General features: G+C 49.4%; 2 protein-coding genes across 2 annotated transcripts; both read left to right on the top strand.

The window, feature by feature from the left end:
• Positions 1-205: 205 nt before the first annotated feature.
• On the top strand, positions 206-17,519 carry LOC6597695 (chondroitin sulfate glucuronyltransferase). The gene is made up of 6 exons (XM_026990755.1): positions 206-868; positions 12,154-12,771; positions 15,701-15,856; positions 15,931-16,533; positions 16,613-17,108; positions 17,185-17,519. The coding sequence occupies exons 1-6, from the start codon at positions 647-649 to the stop codon at positions 17,517-17,519; spliced, it is 2,430 nt and encodes an 809-aa protein (XP_026846556.1). The 5' UTR covers positions 206-646.
• On the top strand, positions 3,979-4,816 carry LOC6597696 (soma ferritin). The gene is made up of 2 exons (XM_002022841.2): positions 3,979-4,228; positions 4,298-4,816. Exons 1-2 carry the CDS (start codon positions 4,091-4,093, stop codon positions 4,742-4,744), a joined length of 585 nt encoding a protein of 194 aa, XP_002022877.1. The 5' UTR covers positions 3,979-4,090; the 3' UTR covers positions 4,745-4,816.
• Positions 17,520-17,930: the final 411 nt, after the last annotated feature.

Here is a 17,930-nt window from a genome sequence, read left to right as displayed (position 1 = left end):
GAAAAGTGGTTTCGACGATGACATATCCCACGAAAATATCCATACATTTTTGCAAATCAAGAAAAAATATCGCCCAAATATATATATCGATATACTGCTCGTACATCAATTTATCATCGCTAATTTGTTTACTTTTTTTTCTCGCGTAGCGGAACCGCAACCGGCGCTTTGATTTTTTAAGATTTTTTTTTTTCGAACTTTTTGCCGCAGATTAATGTAAATTTACGCGCCATCGTGGTGTTTTGTGGTTCTCCGTGTGCATATGTATAAAAAATGCCGAGATTAGCGGCAAAATGCAAAATGTAAAGGGCGGCAACAATATTCAGTGCAAAAGAAGTGCGTGCCAGCAGCGGTAATAAAACACAAGCGAGTGGAGTGCCAAAATAAAGCAGCACTTGTTGGAGTTCGTTTCGCGTCTACGAACAGAAGCGTAAAAACCGCAGAGAAGCAACAAGTGGCCATACACGGTGAAGAGAGAGAGCGTGCAACGGCAACGACAGCGAAAATGTGCATATGACCATTGGTTCCTGAACACCAGTTTCTCCTCCCTATCTCTCCCCATCATCCCCGATCATCATCATCATCATCATCATCATCGGCAGGCCCCCACATCCACGTTCAAGTTCAAGTGCAGAGTCTTTGAAACATGCGTAGACCAGTCGCCGCGTTGAGCCGCAATCATTACTTCGTCATTGGGCTGCTGCTGGGGCTCGTGCTGAGCTGCTACATACCGGAGGACATCTGGGAGCTGGTCCAGCAGGAGGAATGCCCCCAGGAGGCCGCCGAGAATCTGCTGATCGAACGCTTTGGCCAGGACTTTGAGCCGCATCTGAACCTGATCAACAAGCCGCTGGCGGCCAAAAAGCCGGTAAGTCCTCTTTTTCCACTTGAATCCAAAATCGAATTTGGAATGCTGCCCAAAAAATGCAAATATTCGCGCTCCGCCATGACTCGTTGTCGCTGTTGCCGTCGCCGTCGCCGTGCACATGTCTCATGTATCAGGGAGTCCACTGATAGCAATTTATTGACCTTCTTGCTTATCGCGCGCTCGCTACACCGCGCAACATCGACCATGTTTTTGGCAATGGCATACGAAAACGAGGAAGCGAATAGTTGTCAATCCAGTTGACACCCTTTTAGAGGGTATCATTTAAAGAAAGAAGCATCTCCAATCCCATATTCTTGACACAAAAACTCATCCTGTTTTGGGAAGGAAACCTCGATCTCTTCGTGAAAAACTAGGAAATTGCAATGATCTGTTTAGTATTTAGATTCTCTAGATTCGTGATCCCTTAACCCTGTTGCACACTGTGCGTGTGTTGTGTGTTTCCTCCTCGAAAGAGTGCCGTTATTCGTTTTGCGGGTATCGGCGTCAACGTCAACAGCGGCTCACTTCAGACGTCACTTATATTTCTTTATTTTTTGTCGCTTAAAATGATTCCCTTATCGATAGGGATGACACTTGCACGCACACACGCATACACTTTGCACCTCATTGAGCGAGATGCAGGGTGTGCGTGTGTCAGGGTAGGGCTTTAAGCTCTTCGATTTGAGCTCTCGCTCTCTGTCTTCACGCAATGCAGGCGTGTGCCTCTGCACCCGAGAGAGTGCCGACAATGAGGGCCTCACCGTGTGCCAGTACACCTTGGTGTGAACGAAAGAGAAAAACGGCCAGGCTCTCTCACTCCCCGGGCACCGTTTTGTACAGTTTGTGATGCACTGAACCCGAACCACCCAATAAATTCCGGACGATCGCGTGGTCTCATAAATTCCATTTACATAAATAAACTCATTAAATAATATGCCTTAAATTACATAAATGTTAACTCGATCCAACGTGCGATTATAAATACATATAACGATGATCTGTGTGTGTGTTTGTGCATGCAAAAATCGAAAGCAGCCAACAATTTATTGAATTAAATAAATTGCGGGAAAATACAAGAACAAGAAGGTTCCGTTCAGGAGTGCGCCTTGCCCTTAGCCGAAGCTGGAATACCCTGGAAGGTGTTGGAAGTGTTTCCACGCATTCCAGTAGTGCTGTAGTACTCCTCTGCTCCTCCAAAGACAGTCAGAGATGTTCCTTTTCATACCCGGTAATCGGAGAGCAACAGGCCTATGTGCCTCGACAAGAACGTTGCGACTACCGCCATACCAAACGATGGGAGCCTGCTTTTATACCCGTTACTCAGTCAGTACGGCTCCCCTCCGACAGAGGGTGCACACTGCACCAGGAAGAGTGTGTGTGAGAGAGAGAGGAATGGGTAGCCACTGCACTTTCATTTGATGCGATCCGCCAGATATGGTTTTTTTTTTTCTATTTTCTCTTATCTTCTAAATTGTGGATATCAAATTGGAATTCATCCATTATCCACTATCCATTGCCCGGCATACTCATCCCTCCCAGTGGACACGGGTCCCATGAAGAGCTGCAAATCGATTGAATATTTTCCATATGCCGTGAGGTTTTCTCTCCTCGTGTTCGGCATATTACGAGTGTGTCTTTCTGGTGTTCCTTTTGTGGATATGCCAACGTTTGCGTTTTATCCGACGTGCAATCAAAAATTACTGTCCGCCGAAGTTTAATAATTTGTTGCACGTTTTTGTTGTTGGAACTGATTTCTTGCCTCCATTTAAGGGGGAAATAAAAGTGACATTAATGTGTCGCTGGGGATGTCGAACACTTTTCGATTGTCGCCGCGTGTGGAATACGAAAACAGATTTCCCTGAAACTCGAATGTGGTCATCCCCTTCGTAGCGCCCGAGACGACCTAGATAAAGATTCCTTCTCTTAAAAGTTGAGTCTTCCAATTCAGAAATTCAGGTAGAATGGACTGACTTTGAGGGATTATTGTGGCCGATTGGGGTCTACCTTTTGGCTGAATCTCAAGTATTTCTGATCTATTCTACATCATAGATTTCAGGGACAAATGTACGTGCTCTACCCTGAAATAATTGCCAAATCCTCTCGCCTTTGTGGGCCCGAAAATCGCTGCTCGCGGACTCGAATCCACGATTTGCATAACCCGCGTTGCGGTTCGGATCGGATCGGATCGTCTTTTCGAGACGAGGAGGGAAGGGAGGGGAATGGAGGGGAGGGGAAAATGCTTACTTGAGTTTCTTGGCGATTATAATGGGCTTTTTACGAGTCGCACATGGAGTTTCAAGAGTCACTTTTTTGTATATACATATTTTTTGTATTTTTTTTTTTAATGTGCGTAAAGTGTCTGTGTAATTATTTGTGTGAGAGTGTGTGTGAGTGTGTGTGTGTGTGTGTGTGTGTGTGCCCATGTGTCCGACCAGACGGAAGGTTGTGATGGTTGGATGGATGGATGGACAGACCGAGAGATAATGTTTGAAACTCGTTCGCATTCGCATTCGCATTTTGAAAATTGAAACTCTGCCTTTTGGGGTGGGGGGAGGGTCTTGGCAACTGGCAAATACCCTGTAATGGCGAAAGACCACTTGAAGGAGGACATTTTCACAGATATTTGAGCAGGAAAATAAATGGTTACTCATTGATCATCGAAGATATCAGTAAACCATTGAAGAAGCCTCTAGTTCGAGTACAGATATTCCTGTGGATGCAAACCCCTAGCTGTGACGGTGCTACCCTTTCCGCCAAGTGTATGGCAAGATTATACTCGGACAAAAGTCGTTTTCGTTTTTGTTTTTGTTTTTTTTTTTTTTCATTCACTTAATAAAAGAGACAATAACTGCGTTTGCCCGCCGCAAACAGAGAGATCCGAGAGTAAGTATTACCCGTAGTACGAGTGTATATACACGTACATATCCATCTGTCCGTATAATGGTGCCACAGACGTGTAAGAGAGTCGAGAGGGACACACACAGACACACACAGCCAGCCACACGGCACACAGGGGTCTAAGTGGCTAAGCAGACAGACAGACGGATAGACGTTCAAGTGAAATCAGAGACGAGACCCCGTGTCTCGGGGCACTTTGAACTCCAACGATCGATGGCCAGATCTAGGCACCTGTCTATCCTGCCCGACCCACATTCCCCCCTGACAGATTCTGGTTTTCGATTTACAATTCGATAGAAAAATTTGGAGTTTTACTTTCTGGCGATGGCGCTACTTTTCGGTTTCTTTGGGCGTCGCCACATGTCCATGATAATGCGTCAAAATTTTGCCAAAAGCTGCGAGAAAAAACTAAACGATCAGATCAACATGGAGCTAAAGGCCTGCCACCAGTATTTGGCAATGGTAAGGGAGATCAGAGGTCTGTCCAAAAGCAGAGCCACCAATCCCCCCCGCTCCCCTCCTCACCGACAGGCCTTCCACTACGATCGGGCCGATGTGAGCTCCCCGGGCGTCCACAGGTTCTTTCTGCAGGCCAGCAACGAGGAGCGCGAGCATGCCGAGAAGATCATGAAGTACATGAACAAGCGGGGCGGCCTCGTCCGCCTGAGTGCCGTTCCAGAGCCGATACCCTGCTTTGCCGACACCCTGGCCGGCCTGAAGCATGCCCTGGAAATGGAGCTGGAGGTCAATCAGCACCTCCTCGACGTGCACGCCTTGGCCGGGCAGGAGAACGATCCCAATCTGTGCGACTTCATCGAGGCGAACTTCCTGCAGGAGCAGGTCGACGGCCAGAAGGTCCTCGCGGAGTACATACGGCAAATGGAGCGGGCCAAGGACGATCTGGGGGAGTACCTGTTCGACAAGTACCTGTCCTCCACGGCGGGCATGCATCCATCCAGCGGTTCCAAAGGACACTGAACCCACTGAACCCACCCCACCTCCGTTTTGTATTGCCAAAAATTCATTTCGTGCCTTTGAGAATAAAGATTTCGCGACTTATCAGCCGCTGAAGCGGCACCAGCAGCAGCAGCAGCAGCAGCATTAAGTCTATAAATAAACCCGCTTATCAAGTGTACAACAATACGCACCGACGCGCACCGCAACACTGAAGATTTTTTAATTGAAAAAACCTCGAACCCGTTCCCCACAGCCCCCGCAGAAAAGGAGGGAGCACCACATCGCATTCGCATTCGGATTTCTTCGATTGCCTTGAATTTATGACGTAGGAAAAGAATCGCTCGCTCGTGTACTCGTGTACTCGTAGACGAATGAATCAAAGGAGCTACGAGGCCACGAGCCACGTTTTGCAGCAATCAAAGAATGGCTATTATTGGAGAATGAATAAACAGTTCCAGCGCTGAAGATTTTGCACCCGAAACACAAAAAGTGGGGGAAACAATCCAAAAGATGGTATCCAGGGAGGAACGAAGCCTGTTACACACGTCAGATACAGATACCCAAATGACCGAGGAGTGCTGTTGCATGTCTATGAAACTAAGAGAAAGATAGTGGACGCTCTTTCTTCGCGGAATCCCGAGTACTTTTTACTGAAGCTGAAGAAGAAGCTTAAAGAACCTTGAAAGAAAGATCCCTATCTTGCCAGCTTCGAATCATTTAACGATCGTTAGATCTTCAAATCGAACACAAAACTGATTCCAATTCAATTACCAATCGATGTTTGGGGAGCTGGGGCACACGTTGCTCGATTTAAAGATACCCGGGACTCTTGAAGACGTATTTTCAAAGCGCGCTGCTCAAAGAGTCAAAGAGCCACAGGCGCGCCTTATTCTGGCGATGAGAATGATCCGATCTTGATGTCTTTCTGCAACTAAGTGGAGATGATTATGATCTTAATGATTACAAATCAAAGATCGTTCACCTTGGAGTCGGATTTGAGTAGATCTTCATAAAAGACAGCTTGTGAACACATCCAAATCGTTCGTCCACAAATGATGCTCAAAAGAGTGGAGTCGAACGATCATTAGAGATGTCAGAGATCAATTGGGTAACAAGGTCATCGATCATCCGCAGCAAAAGCTGAAGATATCTAAAAGATATCTCGTAGGTTCTCTAGAAGAACAATATCTGTAATCCACCATTAAATAATCACTACATCTCTCTGTCTCTCTCTGTGTCTCTCTCTAGAGATCTGTAGAGGGCCCCCATGCAGCGGGCTTAATGGATGCATCAACTGAGATCTTTGAGATCGAGATCCGACTCCCTGGAGTTGTCTCTTGTCCGTACTTGGGATTCAAATCTCACCCAGAACATGGGCCTGGGCCCGTTGAGCGAGCGAATGAGAGTCGTTTACGTCTATGGGTCTATGGGTCTACGGCTCAATTGAAAAGCGCGTCGCATTTCCGGCTTAAGGCCACAGCGATGGGGTCTCGGATCGGCACGGAGCGGGGGCTATGTGTGTCCTCAATAAATTGTTGTCATAAGCGCTAGACAAAGCCCCGCCTGGTCTTCCGCCTGCCAGTCTGCCCTCCCGTTTCGGGCGTTAGACGCAGTCTCTGTCGCTGAGAGTCATCGTCGTCTGTTGGCGCACTTGTCCCAATTAAGATTTTCGTCCAATCCAATACAATTGTCATTCCATCCTCCCCCTCTGCTCCGTCCCCTCGCCTGAGAAGACGAGAGCTGAGATTCAGACACAGCTGCGGCGAGCACACGCCTCTGCCAGCTTATATACCTGATATCTGAGCTGATCTGTGTATCTAGAGATGTATATATACACGTATAATGTGTGGAAAGGAAGACAAACAAATCGTTGCTGATGGAAATTGCTTTTAAAACGAGTGGAATTATCGATGATCGCTGCTGTGGGACAGCCCCAAGCCAAATCTCGTATATCCGTTCGCTTATGCGACATTTATACAGGGAATATCAACACGTCATGAATGCGCCTCTGATTTGCGTCTCACCTCGTTTGAGTCATGGGCTAAACTTGAACTTAGGACGCGATAAAAGCCGAACCTTTTCCCCGTTTGGAAGGCGTATATATATGGCCCGTCAGCGTAGTCGGCACTGGGTGTAATAAATATCGAGATAACCTTTTTTATATGGCAACTACTTGAGTTCTGTGTTTGCCTTGAATGGTGGGGGGCAGTGGGGGAAGCTCTGGGAAAAGTTGGGCCATCTATGCGTCCTGTACTGTCGCCCCTTTCGCTCTCTTGGTAGCGGACTTTTGCCTCAGAAATGCTTCCGAAAACGGCATCGGGCATCGCTCTTGATTGCATTGAATCATTAGCTGGCGGATAATCGAGTAGATCGAAATGAATTATTCATTCGCTGAATTCCGTCAGCATTCATTTGAGATCTGTTCATTAGGCCCAAAAGAATTTACCTTGTCGAATCGATCAATTGATTCTTCGGCACTTTCAGCACTCTGGGGATTCCTTTATGCAACTGTGGCAGAAGTGAAGGAGGGAAATGCTAAATGACTCTACGAAGAGGTACTCCGTACTCGCTGAGAGGCCCCTTTAGGATTCTATTACCGGGTAATAATGCGGTACAGTTTTTGTGGAACTAACAACTGTACTCGTGATGGGGCAGGGGCTGTATACGGGAATGCTTTTACTCGGAGACACTTCTCGGTACACTTCTGTCTCGCTATAGTGCTCACTCGTTCCACGCAAATCCCTCGATCCTCTGCTCTATCGCTGCTCTTACTTCACTACTCTCTCGCTCTAGTGCGCTCTCGTCACACTGCTCTCTCGTTACACTCCTGTATCGCTTGACAACTCTCTCGCTTGCTCCACTACTCGCTCGTTGCACTAATCTCTCTGATCAAAGAGAGATTGTGTTTTGTGTTTTTTATGCGCCATAGAAAACCTTTTATTCTGGAGCCTGGAATCCTCTCTTTAATTGAAACCCCACGTGTTCTTCTGGGCATTCGACTAATCCAAGATTTCATTTTCCATGCCCTGTAAAGGGCGCCACACAGATTGTCAGTCCGGCTATCAAAGGCCGCCCCCACCCATTGTATCCCACGCCGATCCGATCCCCAAGTAAACAAAAATATAAGCCATATCATTGTTTAATTAAATTTGTGAAATAGAAATAGAAATTGAAAATGCTGCAATGCCTGCCCCTGCCCCTGCCCCAGCCCCAGCCCCAGCCCCAGCTGGCTTTTATGGTTTATGCATGACGTTGTCACCAGCTGCCACTGCCACTGCCGCTGCTTCTGCCACTGCCGCTGATAAGAGCCTCCTATCCATCGATAAGGTTCTCACTGCTACCTCCTCCCCTGTCGTAGTATCGGTTTCAGTTTCTTCTATAAAACTTTTGCTTGTTTTAACTTTTAACTCTTGTTGTTGTTGCTGTTTCTTTCCACCCCACTTCCGTTGTTTGGTTACGTCACAAGGCGGGGTCTGTGCGTTTTATCGCCGGGGAAAATTGCCCACGTGCCCAGCGGGAGCCCCTACGAAATCCCCCCCAAAAGTGGAGAAATTTCTGCTCGCGAATTTGGGGATCATCGGTGCTTTCTGGGTGGGATACATATGAAGGGGTATTCTTTTCAATTGAGGAAATCTATGATTGAAGGGCATCATGGTCTAGAAGGGATATTCCTCGTTTCTTTGAGGAGAACCTACTTGTATCTTGAGGTAAACCCATGACTATTTCATGGCTAATCCATGAAAAAAGGATCATTTAGAGGACTCATCTTTGGAACTGGTGCCAAACCGTTCTCTCCTTCCAATCTTCAGGGGATCTTCCGTAGTGGATCTTAAATGGAAATTTAATTTAAAAAGGTGAAACACCTTGTTCCATTCGGGTGTTCCAATATTCAGGTGAATCAGTTTTTGGTGCTGGCCTTGTTATGGATATGGAAATTGTTAAAAGCCTAAAAAGCAAATAAAGGGGCGGGGGAATGGATGTGGATTGGGGCTGGGGATTGCTTTGGTTCGCCGAAATCCCATGCATCATTCATTTTTGGAAAAGCATTTTTATTTACCCAACAAAAAACACACACAACAACAAATCCACACGAAAGTCTCGGGGGAGCACAAGAAATATGGCTTTTTGCGGCATTTCTGCGGTTGTTGGTGTTATTTTTACCCGTGGTTTACCTTTCCGCCCGTATATTTACACACACGGAGAATTTGACGATTGGCAAATGTGCGTGAACTCAATCCCCCTCCGCTTCACCCCCTTACTCTCTTTGAATATGAGGCACAAGGTCGGTCCATAATCGCACACCCCCCTTACCCTCTAAACCCCGTACTCTCCGAGTCCATGGCAGGCTGGATCGGCGGTAATTAAAGCATGGAGACCGACCCCTCCCCCCCCCCCCCACGGCTTACTGCATATATCTACGATGCGAATCGGATTGGAAAATTGATTTCCCAAACCCGATCCGACCAGTACCAGTGCCCCAACAGACCAGCCTTCTCCTCGGAGGCCCGGCCCGGCCCCCCCGACCCCATAATGATAATGATTACACCGCAGCTAATTGGTGCCGCTAACGAGTGCGAGTGCCAGTGCCAGTGCATTAAGTTTTTCCACTTGGGTGACACTTGACATCAGTTCGCTCTCCCGGTCCACTGATCTCTCGGTGCACTTGGCTCTCTCGCTACACTTCACTCTCTCGCTATACTTCACTCAATCGCTGCACTGATCTCTCGGAACACATCGCTCTCTCGCCTCACCCATCTCTCGCTACACTACTTGCTCGCATCCGTTCTCACTCGTTCCACCAAGAGAGTCCCTGCTACACTCGTTCGTTCCACGGATCTCTCGCTACACTACTCCCTCGCCGAAGTGTGGCCCTGTCCTTGTCAGAAGAAGTAAACTGGATAAATCGACACCTGGACCTAAGGGCTAGGGCCACGGCTCTACTCCATACCCGTTACTCGGTCAGTATGGCTTCCCTCCGCCAGAGGGCGCACACTGCACGAAGAAGAGTATGTGAGAGAGGGAGACTTTGAATGAGAAAGCGCGTGGAAGGGGAATGCGTAGCCACTGCAATTTCATCCGATCAATCTGCTAGATATGGTCATTCTCTATGACCTATGATTGCACCTTTATGGGGGCGGAAGGGGGCCGGAGACAAGCTGGATTCACTTTATATTTTGTGGAGTACAAAAAGAAGGATTACCGAGCCCAAAAGCCCAAATCTGTTCCGCTTTTCGCTCTTAGTTTCCCCTCATTGTGTCTGCCAAGCTCTCCTCTATTCCGAGGGGCCACTGTAACAGGTATTAGTCGAACGGTGACCCTGGAGAGCTGTGTGGCCGCTGCTTTACGATGCCATAAACCTGAGCACTCGAGCTGCTCTGCTGCTCTGCTGCTCTGGTGCTCTGCTGGTTGTTTGTTGCCATTTATTGAAACTCTATTGAGAATGATTTTTAATTAGCCATAATATTCCTGTAAACCGAACGGCAACGCCCCCTGGCAGCAGCAGCAGCAGCAGCACTCATTAGCAGCCGCCTCTGCGCCTCGCTCCCCGGTCCAATCCCCCAACCCAACCGTTCCGAACCGATCCCCTGGTCAAACATTTTTCCATGGCCTGGTGGCTTGGTCCAAAGTGCTTGCACAACTGTTGTTTGCCTAACGAGGTAGTGCCCTCGACCGACCCCCCATGCGGCGGCAAAGGCAGCGGCAGCGCCAAGGGGGGGGGGGGGGGGGGGGCGCAACCTTGCGTGCACCTCTTTGGGTTAATGGGCGGCCAAGACTTGCATTTGGGCTTGGCAAATTACGGGCTAGGAGCACACACGGAGGCACCCACTCCGATGCAAATTTCCACAGCGAAAAGTGCCTTCAAAAATGATATGTTCTACGCCCATCCATTAGAGGGAAGGTTACGCAAATAGCTTGGGGAAGCAGAATGGCGGAGAAGCGGCGAAAAAATAGGCCCAAAGATCGTTCCGAAACCTCCAAAAGCCAATAGCCACAGAAGAAGCGAATGGAAATCTCTCTCATTCACACGACCAAATCATCTATGAATTCCTGACATCTGTTTACTGGAGAGCGATCTTCTCTCTCAAATCGAATGATTTGTCTCTTCTCTTTCGTCTGGCACCTTCCACTGGATCTTATAATAATAAGCTTATGATATATGTACGTACCTCTGATAATATGACTCGTATTCCTCGCTTGTGTTTACAATCGTCCCCGGGGAGGTGTTTTCCCAAGGGGAGAATATGGTAATGGGCGGATCTCCAGTGTCACGCATTCTTGTCTTTCGATTATCGAAGGAGGACTATCTTGTAATAATAAACCAATGATCTGGAGCGAGCATATGATACATATTCTTCTCAGGTGTGTTCTTCTCTCGCATGATCTGGTTGTAATCAGGAAATTAATCCAGGATCGTGCAGAATCTAATAAAGAAATCATTGCAAATGGGATGATATTTATTTCTTTTAAATCTGAAAAGAACATCATCGATAAGGAATAAAAGTACATCGATTTGTCTCAGTAAAAGATCAGAACATCAGAGCAAGTTTTCCTCACAGAAGTGTCAGGTGAAAGACCTAATCCCATGAATGAGAATACAGGTCACATCTGCATCTGTTCAGGCCTGTCCAAGGGATATTACGAATAGGTATTGTACATATTATAATCCATCGAATCACATGGCGTGTCCCTCCCTCTCTGACATTTGGTATTTCTTGGTAACGGAACTACTTGTACTTTTATTTTTAGTGGCAAAAGATAATGGATAACTCATCCCCCATCCGCCGTGCCTCGCAGGGGACTTCCTCCACTTTTGAACAGTCATCGGTAATCGTAAAACTACAAAATAAAAACCTCTTCGAGTGGGCAAGGGACAGACAGCGACGCACTCGACGACGGGGCTTAACTTAAAAAGAAAAAAATTAAGAACACCCTCGTCCGATGGGGCAGTCGCTGAAGTACACACACACACAATATTCCCTGAGTACATAAGCGTGGGCCCCGAAAGATCTTAATTGGACAGATACTCAGCTATTGCGAGACCCTTAAGGCAGACCCTTGGGTGTGTCTCTGGTGTCTGTGTCTATAAATAAACGAGGGGTACTCGCATAAATGACCCCAAGCATGGGATCTTGCTTGGAAATACGAGAGAAAGTAGAAGTTAAAGGCTATATCTTAAAATCCAGAAGAAAGACTGACCAAAGAGTCGTAGAACTCTCCGCTAAAGTGCTCTCAAGATCATCTAATTGTAAAGCTGTAGGGGAGCCCATGCTTTCGATTGCACGATCGATCGTACGAGCACTCTTCTTTCACATTGGGGATGGGATCTGGCATGGAAAGGCATTCGAGATGTGGAGAGGCTAACGAGCAACGATTATTACCCCCATCCCCCATATTATCCTGTGTACTAATTGTTTCTTGTTTTCGGATAGGTTAAAAATGTGATACGCCCCCGCTACTACTCCTCGGAACTGGGGATCCGCGAGAAACTGTTCATCGGCGTGATGACCTCCCAGGAGCACATCAACAGCTTCGCGACCGCCTTCAACCGCACCACCGCCCATCTGGTGAACAAGATCAAGTTCTTCATCTACGCGGACAGCGTGAAGACCAACTACAAGCTGAAGAACATCGTGGGCTTTGCGGACACGCACGAGAACCGGCGGCCCTTCCACGTGATCAAGTACATTGCGGACAACTATCTGGAGGAGTACGACTACTTCCTGCTCGTCCCGGACAATGTCTACGTGGATGCCCGCAAGCTGAGCGCCCTGCTCTACCACATGAGCATCACCTTTGACCTGTACATGGGCGGCACCCACATCGGCGTCCCCTCCAGCGAGGGGGACGGCCCGGCCGGCTCCGGCTCCGGCGATCGCAACTACTGCTCCCTGGAGGCGGGCATCCTGCTCAGCAGCAGCGTGATCCGCAAGATGCGGAACAACCTCGACCGCTGCGTCCGCATCGGGATCACCGGCGATCACAGCGTCAATATCGGGCGGTGCGTCAAGTATGCCAGCCATGTGCCCGGCTGCCAGGAGAGTTTTCAGGTGAGCGGGAGGTCACGGAGGTCCAATTTATGGCAGATATTTCACAGTTTCACAGTTTGCGGGATACTGAACGCACAGCTGTTGTCTGCGTTTCACAGTTTTAGGGTCACAGAGAGAGAGAGAGAGAGAGAGAGGGGCGGAGAGAGAGAGAGGCAGAGAGGGAGACAGAATTCAGCTTCTTGTTCGTTTCGTGTGTCGTGTGATGTTCTTTACACGCTTCCAACAGCCGTTTTTATTCTATTTATTTAAACAATTTGCCGTTAACTAAAAAGACACACACACACACACACAGGGAGCTCTCGGGCAGATCTCGAGAAAAAAAAATCAGTTCATTGATATTACACACACACGCACGCACGCACACGTATACGCACACAACACTCGTGCAGAACAGTGTGACCCTGAAAAGGCAAAGAAAATAAAAAAGAGCAAAGCACACACACACACTCAGAGATCCATTCGTGAGCGATGCGTAAAGAGGAGATGAAACTGAGAAGAAGGAGAAGAGGCCAATGCCGAAGCCTTTGATACCCTTCTGGTGGGATCTGGGGGCCCGTGGGATGTCCAACATCTTCTCCGAATCGTTGGATCCTCCGTCTGCAGAGGGTATAAGAAGACGAAGCAACACAAAGCAGAGCCATGTTCTTGCTGCTGCCGCCTGATGCTTGTGCGGCGTGGCAGTGCCCCAAAAGGCGAGACCAACACGGTCCACGATCCACGATCCACGATCAGTGCCCCAAAAGGAGGGGGGGGGGGGGGGGGGGGGGGGGGGGGGCACACACTTGATGGACAACAGTTTATTTAATTTCCAAGCAGCAACAAAAGAATTTCCAAGCAGTCCAATATTCGTAAGTGGCTAAATGAAATGCGAGCAAGACTGTCCATTAGACGGATGGACAGGGGACAGACGGATGGACGTGGGATGGATACGCTGGCGGCAGGAGGGCGACTGAGAGCCTTACAATTTAAATGCAGGCAGGGGAACTCTGGTAGAGGTTTCTTTAGAAGCCTACGAGTACGAGTCTTCATCGATCCAGAAATGTATAATAGATACATATGTATGTATACAGATAGCCCCATCCAGATACCTAATACTTAAGGGTATCCAGCAAGTGATAGCCCAAAAATCACGGAAACTTCTAACCCAAATTGATTCCTAAATTAATAGACTCTTAAATGAGGCAGGAGGCAGTCTGGCAGGCAAAGGCAGTCTTCCAAAGAGATCTTCCAAGAGATCCAGCATTCGTATTGTGTGTGCCTGAATGTATACATACATATAGTTCCTGTAGGAACTGATCCATAATTCCTTTAATTCCTTCCCACAAATGACTACTCAAAATCGTGATGGAATTAATTTCTTGTGCGAATAAATTTGGCCATTCAGTCGGGATCTGTTGGGCTTCTATTTTGTGTGCCTTAGTCATTATCATTTCTGATTATTGATTACCTATTTTTGATTTCTGGATTCTGCTTACTCTGCTAATTTCCGCGAAGTAAGTAATTGATTTTTTAGCATAAACAGGGCGCCCGCCCTGCCCAAGATCGCTTTTCGATGTTCGATGTTCGAGTTTATCATGTTCTTTCGGGTTCTGTTCGATTGGTTTGTTTAAATTTCGTTCTGCTGGGTTTATTTATGTGGCAGCAGCATCACATCGCAGTGGCAGAGGCAGAGGCAGAGGCAGGAGATGAGGCTCTGTTTGGTGGCTGAAGATTTGAATACCCTTTCATTTCTTGAAGCACTACGGAATATGCCCTCTTCGATGGCCCTTTCAAACATCTCTTATGAAGCGTACAGCCCTCATGGAGAGGGTATCACGACGCCTGGTAACAGCAGCATGTCATGATTTATGTACATCTTCTCCCCCTCTCTACCCCCCTCTCTCTGTGTGTGTGCGTGGTCCCTCTGGTGTGGATCTGCGGTTGTCGTGTGTGTGAAAGCAGCATTTCGATAAAAATGCGCTAATGTTTGTATATTTGCACTTCTGGTCGCTCCTCGCTCCTCGCTCGTATCTTTTCGCTCGTCTCTCGCTTCGCTTAATTAACTTGCCGAAGAAGTTTATTTAACGGCAGCTTCAAACGGCAGTCCGCTGCAGTGGGGCCCCCCCCCCCCCCCCCCCCCCCCCTGTTTGTGCCTCTCATCTCTGTTTGTCGTTTGTCGTTGGGCACTCTCCTCTCCCACACATCCGACTGTCGCACTCCTCTCGTCACCTCCTCTCATCCATTGTTTGGTCAGTCTTCCTCTCTCCACCTTTGCCCTTGGCAGTGTGTGCCCAAGAGAAAGAGAAATTTGCAAAGCAGCGGGATTGTGTTGGAATTATGCAAACTCTTTTTCTTTGACGACTTGTTTGATGAGAGAGGGAGAGAAGTTTGCTGTGGCACTAGGCAAAATAAGACCCGCAAAGAGAGCGCGTTGCGATTGCGGACCACCTGGGATAATTGCATCAAGCGCGCTGTCACCCAGTCGATTCAAAAGCGTGTCTATGAGAGAGAGAGAGAGCAATTTGAGCAAAGGAGTTGGATCAACCAGTGCAAGGTGTCTCTTTGTAAGGTGGAGCATTGTCGCTCACTCTCTTCAAAGACAACCATCAGAGGAGTGCTCCGTGGCACCCCATGGCTATTCACCTTGGCCAGAGGAGAGTGCCAGAGCCAGAGGCAGATCTCTTTGCCAATCCAGTGACAGATCTTCTTCCCATCCGAGCCTCCTCCGCCGTTTCATTAGTGCGAATATGTTAATTTAATTATGCTCCGAGCAGTCTGCAGCTTTTACGTGTCGTGCAACGCGTAACGAGAAGGAAGTCGATTGTCTGCCCCTCCATGCCACTGCCTTCGGGGCTCTCTCTTTCGTTCGCTCAGAACGGGGCTCTGCCGCCGCCAGACTCTCTTGACTTGGACTTACTCGCGCTGACCTTGACCCTTCCCTCTCTTGTAGGGCATGCGGCAGTATAGCTACGCTCTGAACACGCCGGGGCGCCAGCGGCGGGACTTCAGCGAGCTGGCCAAAGAGGAGGCGTTCCGGAATGCCAGCACCGTGTATCCCGTGCCGACGCCGGAGGACTTCTACCGCTTGCACGCCTACTACTCAAAGGTAAGTCCTTGGAGGTGCCTTCCCACGAGAATCCTTGCCTTAGTACTTATCGAAATCATCTCTGGTCTCGGCAGCAACACCTGGAGATGGTGCAGGAGCGGGGCTATGCGCTGGAGCAGAAGTCCTATCGGATCGCCAACGGCAGCATCTCCAACAAGATACTTGAAATCCGCTGGCCCCTGGGCGTGCCGCCGCCTAGTGCGCCGGAGACACGCCACGACATCCTCATCTGGCAGATGCTAAACGAGACGCACAGCTACCTGCCCAACGGGAACGTGGAGCACGCCGTGGCGCCGCTCACCCGGATCGAGGCCCTCGACTTCGCCAAGGTGCTGGAGATCGCCCTGCAGTACGCGGCCCTGAAGCATCCCGGCCTCAGTTACCACAGCCTGCACACCGCCTACCGCAAGTTCGACGCGACGCGGGGCATGGACTACCAGCTGCACCTGAACCTGCAGAAGGGGTCGGGCCGGCGGCGGCGACTGTTGCTCAAGAGCTTCGAGGTGGTCAAGCCGCTGGGCCGCGTTGAGGTGGTGCCCTCGCCCTATGTGACGGAGAGCACACGGATCGCCATCCTGGTGCCGGCCTTCGAGCACCAGGTGCCGGACGCCCTGGAATTTGTGGCCCAGTACGAGCGCCTCTGCATGCAAAACCAGGACAACACATTCCTGCTGCTGGTGAGTGCGGATCAGAAGTCCTGATGCAGTCCTCCAACTCCATGCTTGTCGCTTGTCGCTTATCGCTTATCGCCCACAGATCTTCCTGTACCGCCTGGACTCGCCCAGCAAAGGCGATGAGGATCCCTTCAAAGGGCTCAAGACGCTGGCCCTCGACCTCTCCTCCAAGTACAAAACAGATGGCTCCCGCATTGCCTGGGTGTCCATTCGGCTGCCCGAGCAGCTGAGCGAGGCTGTCAGGCCCGAGGACTGGCTGCTCCACGCCTCCATGTACGGCCCGAAGCAGCTGCTCAGTCTGGTGGTGGCTGACCTGGCTCTGCCCAAGCTCGGCCTCGAGTCCCTGGTGCTGCTGGCCACGCCGGGCATGTCCTTCAAGGCGGACTTCCTCAACCGCGTGCGCATGAACACCATTCAGGGTTTCCAGGTGTACGCGCCCATCGGCTTCCAGATGTACCCCTGCCGCTGGGCGCAGTTCTGCAAGGAGTGCGAGGCGTGCGACGTGGCCCAGAGCAGCGGCTACTTCGATCGCCACAACCACGATGTGATTGCGTTCTACAGTCGCGACTATGTGCAAGGTGAGTGTCCGGCTTCCAGGGTCCACAGGGTCCACAAAGGCGACACTGACACTCCTCTCTTCCATCTGCATTTCAGCGCGCAAACTGCTGCATCCACAGGGACTGCCCATCATCCGCAGCGACCTGGACATCGATCAGCTGCTGGAGCCGGCGTCCCAGTCCCGCCCCGAGGGCGTCGAGAGCATCCTGGACATGTTCGTGGCCGCCCAGCACTCGGTGCACATATTGCGCGGCGTCGAGCCCAATCTGCGCTTCGGCCACGATGTGCGCAATCATTTGGGCCGCGGCAGCACACTGCCGGAGCAGCTGCCCGAGCAGTGCGGGCGGGAGCAGTGCATCCACTTGGCGTCGCGCAAGCAGATCGGCGATGCCATCATACGCTACGAGGACAGAAGTATTCTCCACAAATAGCCTGATCCAGCTTCAGCTCCAGCTCCAGCGCCAGCGCCAGCTCCTGCCTGTTATATCATCAGTTCCTTTTTAACATATTTCCATGAATGATTGAATGATTGAGTGATTGCGTGATTGCGTGAATGTGTGAATGGGTGGGTGTATGAATGTCAAATAGATCTAGATGCAGGACTTATACAAACTCTTATACTCGCATTTTATGCCTCTCCCCAAGGCTGAACTGGTAAGCAAACCTTCAGAAACGGAATCGGAATCAGAATCAGACTTTGGGATTCCGTACTCTCGTGTATAAGCCCTGCAGCACAGACCTATCTCAATCCACTATAGTGTTTAGACCTTAGGCAATTCCTGTTGTTGCTTGCTTTTAAAGTGAAACTTTCAATGCTCAAACCCAATTTGTTGCATGTAATA

Source organism: Drosophila persimilis, unplaced genomic scaffold, assembly GCF_003286085.1.
Source record: "Drosophila persimilis strain 14011-0111.01,24,50 unplaced genomic scaffold, DperRS2 tig00000606-arrow-arrow-pilon, whole genome shotgun sequence".
NCBI lineage: Eukaryota > Metazoa > Arthropoda > Insecta > Diptera > Drosophilidae > Drosophila > Drosophila persimilis.
This window is presented reverse-complemented; position numbering and strand designations above follow the sequence as displayed.